Source organism: Simochromis diagramma, unplaced genomic scaffold, assembly GCF_900408965.1.
Source record: "Simochromis diagramma unplaced genomic scaffold, fSimDia1.1 OVJJ01000284.1, whole genome shotgun sequence".
In the NCBI taxonomy this organism is placed as follows: Eukaryota; Metazoa; Chordata; class Actinopteri; order Cichliformes; family Cichlidae; genus Simochromis; species Simochromis diagramma.
This window is the reverse complement of record NW_024386871.1, coordinates 3,590,522-3,603,085: the sequence shown is the minus strand read 5'-3', so window position 1 is coordinate 3,603,085 and position 12,564 is coordinate 3,590,522. Positions and strand designations below refer to the sequence as shown.

The 12,564-nt window shown below is 41.8% G+C and overlaps 1 protein-coding gene across 7 annotated transcripts in view; it reads right to left on the bottom strand.

The window, feature by feature from the left end:
* ccser1 (coiled-coil serine-rich protein 1) overlaps positions 1 to 12,564 on the bottom strand; it is a 122,602-nt gene that overhangs the window by 33,272 nt on the left and 76,766 nt on the right. For 3 of the 7 annotated variants that reach the window (XM_040031706.1, XM_040031707.1, XM_040031708.1), the window contains exon 11: positions 7,032 to 7,080. The exons of the other annotated variants lie outside the window; for them this stretch is intronic. In XM_040031706.1, the coding sequence (XP_039887640.1) occupies positions 7,032 to 7,080 (49 nt within the window). The remainder of the gene's footprint in view (positions 1 to 7,031; positions 7,081 to 12,564) is intronic. 7 annotated transcript variants of the gene reach the window in all.

Here is a 12,564-nt window from a genome sequence, read left to right as displayed (position 1 = left end):
AAACACTATATATGCAAAATGTGACTTCCTGTAGCTAAAAGAGAAAAATGGAAATGAGCAAGGAGCTAAGAAGTCAAGGAAGGAAAGGGAGGATTGCATCTTGACGCCCAAAGTTAAAATGTTAATTTGGTCTCGACCTTTTAGAACTTATCTAATGTCGATGAGAGCCAGCAGGAGCACCGGCATCCACCCACGAGCCTTCTGCAGTCAAACTCTACACCCCTAATTATGTTAACCTGCTACTCAAATATATTAATAAGTGACCACAGATAGGGTGTTTGCGGCTGAAAGCTTGGAGAGCGGGGAGGTGCAGGAAGGAGAGAGAAAAGAGAAAAATGATGGGGAGACTAAAGCGACAGAGGTGAAGCGAAAGAGGTACTAGAAAAAGAGAGCGAGACGGAGGGGAAGACGGCATATGAGGAGGAGAGAAAGAGCCAAGAGGCCCTCTTGTCATTCATTACAGATAAAAGCAGTTATAGGTCAGCGGACGACACACGCATGCAGGATTGCATGCATGATGTGGCACACACTGGGCAAGAAACACACACTCACACACACCACTAGATGCTTTGTCCACCTAAAGCCTCCCCTCTGACTTGTCACTGAACAGCAGAGTATTGCTTTCATCTGCCTTTCAACGTAGAGTAACTGACTCCCTCTTTTCCCCTCTGTCATGTTTCCTCAATTTTCATCCCACTTCGTCTTTACCCTCGCTCCCGTCTTGTCTCTTTTTCTTGTCTGATGTTGAATCCTTTCCCACTGCTCTCTCCACCTCTTATTTCCTTCACACGGATTCATACCTGGCTTTTCATCTCTCTATTTTGTTTTCCACCATAACTCCTTTATGGAGTTATAGACGCAAAACTAAAAACGATTTTGCCTTTGAGGTTTTAGCTTTTAAACTCTGGCACTCCAGCTACTACGGCTTAAAATCTCTAGATAGTGAAACGGCAGCTTTAGATTCACTTGCTCAAACTGTGTTAAGTTATACATTTTTAAATAAATATCAATATCAACCGTTGTTAATATTTACTGGAGCTCTCAAACACAAACACTCAAACACACACTTTAGTCTTCTATCACTTTTCTTCGTAATTTCATATTCTTTCTTCATTTCCTTTGTCCTTTACTTGACAGATTCTCCTGGTTTTCTTTACTCTTCATCCTCTCTCGCACCCTTTTATCCTGCCTCCTTCCTTTACCTCCTCTGTCACTCTTTCTCCCGGTCTTCTCAAATCCTTCTTTGTCCATTTTCTTCACGTCCACCCCCACCCGTCTCCTTCTCCCCTCCTGTCCTGCAGTTCCCCCTCCCGTCAACTCCGCTGTACCCAGTGTCATTGTACAGATAATTATTTATTAACGTGTTTATATCACCACCGCCCCTGTCTGTCTGTCGCTGCCATCTGTGCCCAGTTAGGTGCCCGCCTCCCTGTGCTGTTATGCCCTGCCCGGGGGGAGAAAGCCATACATGAGGACACAGATCAGAGACTCCCACACAAACACAAGCACACTCTCTCTGTCTCTGTTCCTCTTTCTTAGATGCACAGTCCCACACACAAGCACACCTTCTGCTGTCAGCCCCCACTCTCCCCTGCACTGCCCCTGGGGCCAGGTGGGGTTAGTCTGGATGAGAGGCACACAGCAGTAGCCACCACAGTCCCTTCTGTCCCGTCCTGCTTGCTTTGTTCCCTTCTGTCAGCACTATGTATAGAGAGAGGTGGTGGTGGTAGCAGCGGTGTTACCTTGATAAAGTTATTTAGAGGACGCGAGAGGAAGGCGCAGTTAAGGCACATAAGTGAACTAACTATGCATCGCCTGGGAATGTTTCATCAAGCTTTGAGGGGCATACAAAGCAAGTTAAATTAATTGTATTGTTGCCTCCTGCTCTTGGAATACTTTTAAGAAAGCTGTGCTGGGAAACTGCAAATAGCTCCTTAATGCACAGACACAGGAAGTTATGTGGGTGACAAACTACAGGGGAGAAAAAAACAACACAAAGTAAGAAAGGCCAAGAACGACTTCAGTGCATTCTGTGATTGATTTTACTAGGCCTCTCGACAAGTCACAGGATAAAGGTGAGCTCTCAGGACAGCATCATATTGATTTGCACTTCCCTCTACGGAGCAAGTGTACCCAAAACATGGCACCAAAATGCCCTTCACAGGATAACATAACAATCAGATAACATCAGTGTGTGTAAGGTTTAAGGGTTTGATTTTCTTCTTTAATATGTCGCCCAACTGTAAGTTGCCTTCACCCAGACAAACTGGCACAAAGCCTTCAGAGGTTTTATCGAATATATCATATGGCACAGTGACTTATCATATGTTAACGTATCCTAACCCAGTCTCGAAGGATTTAAGGATTTGACTGCGTGCCATTCTCACTCTGCTGTAACATGACAGAATGGGGGAGGAGGAGGAGCACAATGAGAGAGGAATGAAAACGACCGAGAGGGATAAATGAGGAAACAATGAGAGGAAAGGAGATGTAAAGATAGAGGGACAAAGAGAAAAGCCTCTGGGACTGTAAAAGGATTGTGATCATGCATCTTGGATCTCAATAAGTAAACAGAACAAATGTTCTCCATCTCTTCTCCTCCTTCTCTGCTCTTCTCGCAAGCAGTTCCAAGTCCCCCGCTGTCCGTTCCCTCAACATGATCTCTATCTGTTGGCTTCTCCACTTCTTGGCAGACGTTCTCCGTCTTCCCCTGCACTCCCCATGGCAGCTTTCGATCATCCCCTCAGTTTTGCTCCACATCTCACTGCATTTCTATAGTTATCACTGCGTTTGTATTATTCGTTTTCTTTTCATTCCCACTTCTGTCTGACAAATGGCGTACACATGTTGGTAACTTTCTGTATGAGTAGAAAGCTGAGAGGTAGGCTGCAAGAGGAGGTGGTCTTGGTGGCCTCCATTAAGGAGCAGAGAGGAGTGTGGATACTTCCTCAGGGAGAGTGCTTCATTAGCGTGAATGGTACACAGGAGAGCATGTAGAAACTGTGTGTATATGTGTCTGTTTGAGTGCCTCTGTCTATAATTAGGAGTCACAGTGAGTAGCACTGTGGATCACAGTTAGATAAGTGCTCTGGCAGCTAGCCAGCATTGGAGATTAGCTCATGCGTGCGCACACACACAAGCATGCACAAAGACAGCCCCCACTTCTTTAGCAGTGCTGTGTGGTTGGTGGTTGGGGGCTTCAGCCTTCTCTGAAAAGTACCACCTGCGCATGGACGGGGCCACTTGGAAGTATCCAGTTTTAGCTTGACAATATGTGTCGCTAGCTGGAAACCACATCCACAGATACACCAACCCACCTGCGCTTTCTCATCTCCCTTTCTCATTTTAGGTAGTCAAAAAGGGACATGCAATAGGAGCCCAGAATAGTGGATCAAAGATGTGACACAGCCATGTATGCGTGCAAACGCTATGAAACACTCAAAAAAGAGACTTTTCTTCTTTTAACCTCGGGACAGCTGAAGGCACCTGCGTGCTGTGTTGTTGGTGCTATAAAAATGCAGTCTTCCTATGTAGCTGTCTGCTACCACTCAGATATGTACTTTATGCACTCTTGTTCATATTTGTGATGTCGCTGCTGGTAATTTTGAACAGAAAGCAAGTTTTAAAAAACACAAGATGAGAAGTGTAGAGGATTTTTAGTTGCCACCAACCTTTAAACCAGTCAGCCGTCACTTTGTTCATATAGGTGGTTTGACAAACTCACACACATACTCCACAAAGACAACACTTCCTCCAACATGCAACCTCCACCTGGGTAGAGAAACCTTTCATCTTCATGTGACTGCCACTGGGCAGGCGGGCAGGCTCGAACACCCCCACGCACATTCATGCACTCTCTCTCCATCGCTTTCACTCTCTCCACCTGCTGCCCTTTTTCGCTATGTTGATGTCAGCGCAGCAATGGCACACACATTAACACAAGTGCTAACTCTGCTAGTTGACTAGTAAATGCAGATGTATGTTTTACAAGGCACTTAATCACAAAGATTCAATGTATTTACAATTCAAATGAAGTCATGGAAGCATTGTTTCTCCTGGAGACTCTTTTGCTCAAGCCTTTATGAGACGCTGCAAAACATTTCATCCTAATGTCATGGTTTACAACTTCAGTCAGAACTTTAAGACTGCGCATTTGATATAGTGCCTCTGACATCATCTCCAGTTTTATTTTGCCTCTGCTTCAGGTTTATCACTCAGTGCCATGCTGTTATTTGTTTGGAGGATAAAAAATTCACATCTTAGAGCCTGAAAGGAGCTCAGAGTGAGTGGCGAATGAGTGGGAACCAATACACAGGATCCCTTCTAACATTTGCTAAAACATTCAAACTGTAAATAGAAACATTTCCTTACCTATATTAAATAGGGTAATAAATACTGTGCAGCGTGACTCAATTTATGTTAGTCGTGTAGGTTTATTTACATTTTTAGTTGACACGCCGTTTGTTATGTACTTGAGCATAGACAGTTCTGTAGTGTAGATGTTCAGTTGAACAGGAACCAAAAAAGTTAGATCTCCAACTACCAACACATAAATATGAACATTGTGTACTCTTTTTTACAAAAAAAGCTGAAAATAATAAATAAAATAATAAGGCATCCTATTATTTTGGGGTTAAGGTGCCAAATTGCATTTATTTACTTGCAGTCTTGAACAGAAAAATTAGTTTTAGTGGTTGAATGCTTTGAGTGATTAATTTCAGACTTCTCAGAGAAGTCCAGTGTGCCGGCTCAAATTTGGGTATAAAAACTTTAACTTAGTTTGCTATCCTAACAAATAACAATATTTAGATAGATTTATTACTCTACTTGTGCTTTCTTGCCTTTATTGCAGTTAAATTACATTTTTCATAATTGCAGATGATTATATATCAGCGAACCTCAGGAATATTAAATCAGTTTAACTTAAAGTTAAGGAAAGCTCACTTACTGTGAAGTTGTTTAATTACGCTAGGACGTTTTTGCAAGACCTGCCTCCCAAAAATTTAAGGTCTTTTCCACCAAAGTGGACATTATGAGAACTGCGTTAAGAGGAATCTGTGCCTTTAGCCTCCTCCGTTTTGGTTTCCACTTGGTTTGACCTTGCAAATGAGGTTTAGCTCATTATGTTGTTTTCACTGCAACAGGTCCAGAAGTGACTAATAATTCAACATCACAGCATTACTGTCAGTCCTTGAGGAGTTTAATGAGAAAAAAAAAGAATCATCACCACGTGCACATTAGCACACAGGCACACACAAAAATGATGAGGTATTCTTGCAGCAAACCTGTATGTTTGGGTAAAAATAACTCAACTCCACACACAGAGGCAAACAACCGTATGCACATACAAAGACGTGGAAGTGTGTAGGTGCCCTTGCGTAAATGGGGCACCGATGGCTTTTACAGTCTCTTTGTGCTTTAACCTTCAAACACGGAGGTTATTTACCTCAGAAGCAACAAAAATGGTTCCTTTGTAATTGATGGTTAACATAAGACTTGTCCTTGAAAACTCGAAGGTCTTCATGTGCAAGCGTTATACTGAATCAATGCCTGTGTCTATCAAGGCTTGTGTGTATGTTATGTAATGCCAGGGTGGGCTGAGTAGAGAGGGGAGGGAAGTATGAAGCCTGTCTGGGGAAGGTCACAGGTCACAGGCGTCAATAAAAGGCTTGCATATTGTGACAGCTGGGATCGCAGTTCATAGTGCAATGACGGGGAGGGTTAAAGTTCACGCAAGAGCAGGAGAAGAGAGACCAGGGACACTACATTCAAGCACTGGTGCTCTGAATCCTAAAGCATGCTCGACTTTAGTACAGTGCAGGAAGGTAGGCAGGGAATACACTTTAAAAAACAAAACACACAAAAAAAAACTACTTTCTTTAGGTCCCCAGAGGAATTTTCACCTTGGGAAGTTCCTGAACTTCCCTGCAACATAATATTTTCTGTGCAGCGACTGACTTCACAGCATGTAAACTTTTCATACAGCTCGCGTGGAAGTTGAAATGAAGTTGATGAATCTTTTGAAGTGAAAACACTTAAAGAATATTTGATAAAGTGGTCCACTTTGAACAGTTTCACTTTGTGGACATCTTCTGGGTTGTTAATTTGTTGGGATGGCACGTCCCATTCTTTAAAGCGCTTTACAGGGAAAATAAGACCCTGTAAATAACATGTGGATACCGAGAAAAGATATAGATTTAGATTTCTTCAAATGGGCTAAACTCATGATTTGGCACTTGAATGCTTTGTGAACTTAGAAACGGAGACTACACTGCACACTGTTCAATATCTGAAACCATGCCATTTGTCAAGCTCATCGGCTTATAACAGAGATGATCTGCACCATCGAATTGCAGTATAAGAGAAATTATCTGTACCACTGTCTTCTGCTTGAACAGATTTTTCCCACTCTGACATAAACCACAGAAAATATTACATTGGCTTTTTCAGTGAACTCCAACAGACAGAGCAGGTCAGTTACATTGATTTAAACAAGAAAAGAGATGATCTTGGAGCCAAGATCTTTCTCGGTCACCATCCCTTTTAGGCAGGATTGATTCACATAGGTATAATAAATAGGCAGCATTCTTGTCTACGTTACAGGACAAGGCAGTGCAGGTGGCATTCATTATCGCACGGAGGGTCTCCACACTGGGGCTTGATTGATTCTTAGAACTGGCTCAATGTACTATTTGTCATGATTTTACTTCACAAAACCAGCATCCATCCGCCGATCTACTTCAGTCTGTAGTGAGACAGTCATTCCAGATGTGGAGTGCTCATAATATAACCGAACAGTTACGTGAGTAAAGTCAGGTTAATCAAAGAATGTAATCAGTTCTAACAGTGGATGTCAAGAACTGGATTAGCTCATTTTGTGAAGCAAAACAAGTGAAGATCAGAGTAGAGCCGTACAGATGAATCAAGCCCTAGTACCAAGACCCCCTGTGCTTCCATCTAGTACATCAAGATAGACCACTACATAGACACAGTCACGTTCAGTCAGGTGATAGCAGAACAGAGACACTCACTCAGTTGTCTCCTTGTTGACAAAGTAGTGCTTCCATGGGCCTTGATGCCCTGTAAACAAAAGAGATGATGACACAAAAGAACAAGCAGCCAAAAAGAAAAGAAAAGAAGAAGAAGAAGGGGTCGGAGACAAAGAGGAATTGTATTTAGATCAGAAGAGGGAAAAATAGTTTTCAACTTCACAGCAATCCTAAAGGAGCCTCTAACACTTCCTGTCGGCTTAATATGCATGACTGTAACTTCTCATTACGTCTAAACACCGCTAACAGGTCTTTCCAAACTGAACAGGAATAGTCATTGATGCAAAGAAGCTTACAATGCTTAGAAAGCTGAATCCTTGTTCCTTCTGTTGGACCGCATCATGTCTTGCACTGCAGTTCATTTGTTCATATCTCACTCACTCATAGCGACTCTATACATGCGCACCTGATACTTTCTTTCCGACGACTCGGCAATGCGAAACGACTGCACACTCGCTTCCTTTTTATACTACTGAAGAACTGTGTGGTGTTTTGCGTCAATGACATTGGTTTTTGATGAGCAGAAGAAGAAAATAGAGCTAGTGGGTGACACCACAGCAAAGTAGAGGGTTTATAAATACTGGTGCTTTGTTCTTCATGTTCCCACACATGCTTGTTCTTTCCTGTACCCACACAGAAATTCACTTGCCAAAAACTACAAATGTTATAGCAATTCCACAACAATGTGTTTAAAGCCAACAGACAAGGACATCATTTTTGGGCAATTGTGTAAACATGTAGGAACAATACCCAGCTAACAGCATTTCCATGGCTTTTTCCCTCCGCAGTTACCTCCGTTATCCATATTAATGATGTCCCAGCTGGCAAGGTTATATTCCTGTTACTATAATTATTTGAATTTTTACACTGTGAAACAAAATGTATGAATAAATATGATTAGTTAACACTTCTCTTAAGACACCAGAGGAAAAACACTGTCTATTTATAACATAATCTTAAAGTTTGTTATTTTTTTGTCACGCTACAGTAATTTTTTTTAAATAGAGCCCAACGTGTTTTCGGTTTTGCTGACTGCATATCATTACTACTTAATATAATGGTCAGCTCAGGAGCCCCAAATGGACTACTTAATGCGTCCAGGCTTTGTAGTGGTAAAATGTTACATAATCTCCTGTTAACAAGACTTTCGACTGTTAAGGAGGCCTTAATGGTGCCAGTAAAGTGTTAGCCTCACCAAAGCTGATTCTAAATTGTTTTATTGTTCCCTTTATTTTACTGCATTTCAAAACATTATGAAGACAGCAGATGAGCTATATAGCATTTTAGATGGTAAATGGTAAATGGACTGATTTTTACATAGCGCTTTTCTACTCTCCTGGAGTACTCAAAGCGCTCTATACAACACGCCACATTCACCCATACACACCCATTCACACAACCACTCTATGCTTTGTCAGTGCTTTTTAACTAACATACACTCGTACACATTCATACTCCGATGGATGCACTGGAGAGCAAGTGGGGGTTAGTATCTTGCCCAAGGATATTTGGCATGCAGACTGAGGGAGCCAGGAATCGAACCACCAACCTTCTGATCAGCAGATGACCTGCTCTATCTCCTGAGCTTCGTATGTGTGAGGTAAATTTACCTCACACATACGAAAAAAGAAGGCACAGACACCCGACCTCTGCGACTATTAAACCCTTCCTTTACGACCCCCAAAATAAAACATATAAACTAAATAAATAAATGGCTGCTTGTACTGTGCATTTATTATTACTGAGCTGCTGCACACAATCTTTTCAACTTAATAAGCAAATCAACCTCTTAGAGGTATGACAGGATTTTATTATATACAAACCCCATACTAGAGCCTGACTGATATCTGATTTTAAAGTTCGATACCGATACCGATATTCTTGTGATTTTTTTTTATCTTTCAAACGCTTGAAGTATAAACTGATTCCCTAACAGTTTTGTGTGTGTTTACTTACGATTCATTACCAAGATAATATAATAACAGAATATAACAAAGACTAAAAAAGTAAAATATTGCCAGTCTTGGTAGCCAGGGATCGCTCCGCCAGGATTATATTGCTCAGCTGGCCTGGGAACGCCTGGGTGTTCCCCCGAACAAGCTGGAAGAGGTGGCTGGGGAGAGGGAGGTCTGGGCTTCTCTGCTTGGGCTGCTGCCCCGGGACCAGGCCCCGGATAAGCAGAAGAAAATGGATGGATTGACTAAAAAAATATCAATCTTTCATGGATTACTTTTTTTCAAATTTGCCCAAATTTTTGTTCGTCGCGCGTTACCAAAAGCTGTAGAGTGACCTCAGGTGGACAAAATATGCAACATCAATAGCTACAACATTTTTAACTGGAAGTTATAAATGCGATACCCGTGTACTGGCAAATATTTAATGTCAGCCCTGTCAATATATCAGCTGACCTCCACTCTAAGACGTGCAGCCAGCCAACCTCCGAACACATGCACCCATCATGATTTTGTTTGTCTTCATCTGTTCAGCTTGATCCCAAAAAATAAAAAAGAATACAAATAAAATCACTAGACAAATATGCCTGCACTGTGCAGCAGAATATCAGGAACCAGAAATATAAGGCCTGTCCTCTAACACCTATAAGACCCTAAACCAACAAACTGCCTGCAGTACTGAGAAAAGGGTACCAGTCTTGGAGAGCTCAGACTTTCACCAGCTTAGTAAAACACACAAAGACTTCTTGCTTCATGGTCATTATGCCCTGTACTGTATGCCTACATGTAGCCTCTTCTGCAGTTCTCTTCTGGGAGTTTTGCACAGCGACTTCAAGCCTCCTCTAGAAACCTTGTAAAAAAGAAAAAAACCCCAAAAAAAACCCCACCTTGATTCGTGAACACCTGCTAAATGAGAGAGAAGCGTTCTAAGGCCTTCTTCTTTGAAGAAGTCTGGTATTTTGATCCTTGGGTTGCTCCGTAAAAAGACCAGGATGACCACACTTCACCTCCTACAGAATCTTCTCCAGAAGACACTGACATTTAAAGTTTCTTAGCCTGCCTGGCCAGCTGGTCTGAGGATTATCAGCACATGGTTAGAACTGAGAGTCCTCAAAGTCAGTGGGTAAAACAAAAGTTACTCCCAACAGTACCACAGAGTTTAAAACGCTGTCTGAGTTGAAAACAGAATTTAAAGTATGGAGGACTGACTGGTTAAAGAGGAGGTCTGTTGAGTGTCTACATCAGCCAGGGATAGAGGAACCAGACCAGATCCTTTTTTCTTTTTATTTAATCCAGACCTGTTGCTTAAGGTGAAGAAACTCTTGTGCAGTTTGAAGACAAAAGACTCTCAATGCTAACCAGTCCAGTGAACTGATAGGTATGATGAAAGGATTACAAGAGGTACCCGTTTTCCTAAAAAGCAAGTCTTTGAGTTATTACCAACTCAGCCTCAGGTACATGCTACTTAGTTAAGCCATTTTTCTTCTCTATATTTACTTTGTTTTAACCAATTGATTTGCTGTCTGAAGCATCTCTCTTAGGCTAAACAGTTTCTTTTGAGTTGGCTGTTCTTGACTAGCCAGCTTTGTAATCTTTACAAAAGAAATATAACAAACTGTCTGCCATTTTCTAGGAAATTACCGATCTCCTCGGGTGAATATGACTACTGATCATATTTTTGAGACAATATCAGAGCACTGAGACAGGAAGTCATCTTCTAAGATTTCCACGTAAATATTTTCAACATTTCTGGTGTTTGATTCACTTGATTTGCTGTTTTTTCAGCCTCGGTTGTCAGACTTTCTATCTAGCGCACGGTTCTGTCTGCCTACTGCTTATATTTCACTCACATGTGCTGTACCAATGTACCTGCACATGTGATGTGACAATAAAAGTGATTTGATTTGATTTGATATTTTTCTCCACAGCTTGTCCCTCAGTATTATCAGAGCTACTGTCTATCACCTCGCTGTTATGCCTCACAATTCGTCCATTGTTCAGTGTTTTCTGTGCCCGGTGCCAGTGGGAGCCTTTCTTGTTCCATGCAGAGCTACCTGTGGGTTGCAGCTGACCTGTTTTGTGCATACCATACCACACTCAAAGCATGTCATGTTGCTACATTGACATTTTGCATTTAACTTCTAAAATCTGTGCTGGATCATTCAGATACATGAAAGGCTGTCTTTGAAAAGACTAAAAATGCTGCAGTCGTGCGAGAGAAGACACGACTGCCTCATTCATCCGAGAGCCATATGAAACGTTCTCATGGCCCACTTGTTCTTCTGCAGCCAAGACAACCAGCTAAGATAAGGGAGGCGAACCCTTCTCAAATACAGTCAGTATAACTTGGGTACGAACATTACCCAAGATGCTTAATCCGCACAGTAATTTACTAAAATAGTCTTACCTGCACACACAGGTTGATAAATAACATTTTTTAAAAAGCCTCAATGAAAAACACCAAAGCATCAAACTAAATCAGCAGCTTCACACACTCTAGCAGCTACTAATGCTCTCAAACTCCCAGCATGCAGTTAGAGGAGTGGAGAGGATGGACACAATCATTTGAGAGGACAACATGACTTGTCTGTGATGACAGAAGTGTGCACTCCATCAATCAAAATTACTTTTCCTTTTTCTTGACCTCCCTAAAACTCAGCAAGACGTAATGCAGCCCAGTTAAAGTGGAATAAAAGAGGAACACTGTGAAAAGTTGGCCCTAAAGGTGTGCTGCTGTGGGATGGAGACCAGAAGAAACCTGTAACACAGCATGAATAGCGACGAGGAAGGCCAAGGCAGGGTGACAGTGCAACGGTAATAAAGGAGTTGAGAGAGACGAGCGAGAGGGACGGACTGTGAACAGAGGGGTACATGGGTGGAAAGGCTGATAATAAAGATGAGAACAGAGGAAGAATAAAAGGATATTAAGGAATGGATGAGAAATGTGAAGAGGATGGAAAGAAAAGAATAAATAAAGGCAAAAGAAATGCTTGGAAGTTTATGGACAGATCAGACTGAAGAAAAGTGATGAATGTAGGAATAGGAAAACCAAAAGCAATGAAGGGGCACAAACAAGGAAGAAACAATTAAATTTCAGACAAGTAAGTAAGAAAGAATATGAAAGGACAAGACGTGAGTTGGATATAAAGTAATAAAAAGAGAAGAATTTATGAAAACTATAAGTAGGACAGAAAGCTGCATCTCTCACGCTCCTCCTCGTTCTCGCTTCCTTCCTTTTCTCTTTTAGCAGCACCATTACTCAGTAAGGACTAGGCTGTACAAAATGATCTACTTTACAGGAATAGGAGTCGGAGACCTACATAGTCACAATCATCACTGGACCCTCCATCCTCTGGCTTAAACTGGCACAGATGTGGAGAGCACTAATGCTGGAGATCTGTATTAAATACTGATTCAGGATCCCCGGCTCCAGGAAGACACGGATGGATAAGTTAGCTGTGATTTTTAGGAGCTCGCATTGAAAATGGGGGTTCGCTGAACATGATCTGTGTAACCATAGCAGTAATAGGTGGATATAAGTACAGGAATACTACACTAAAGGC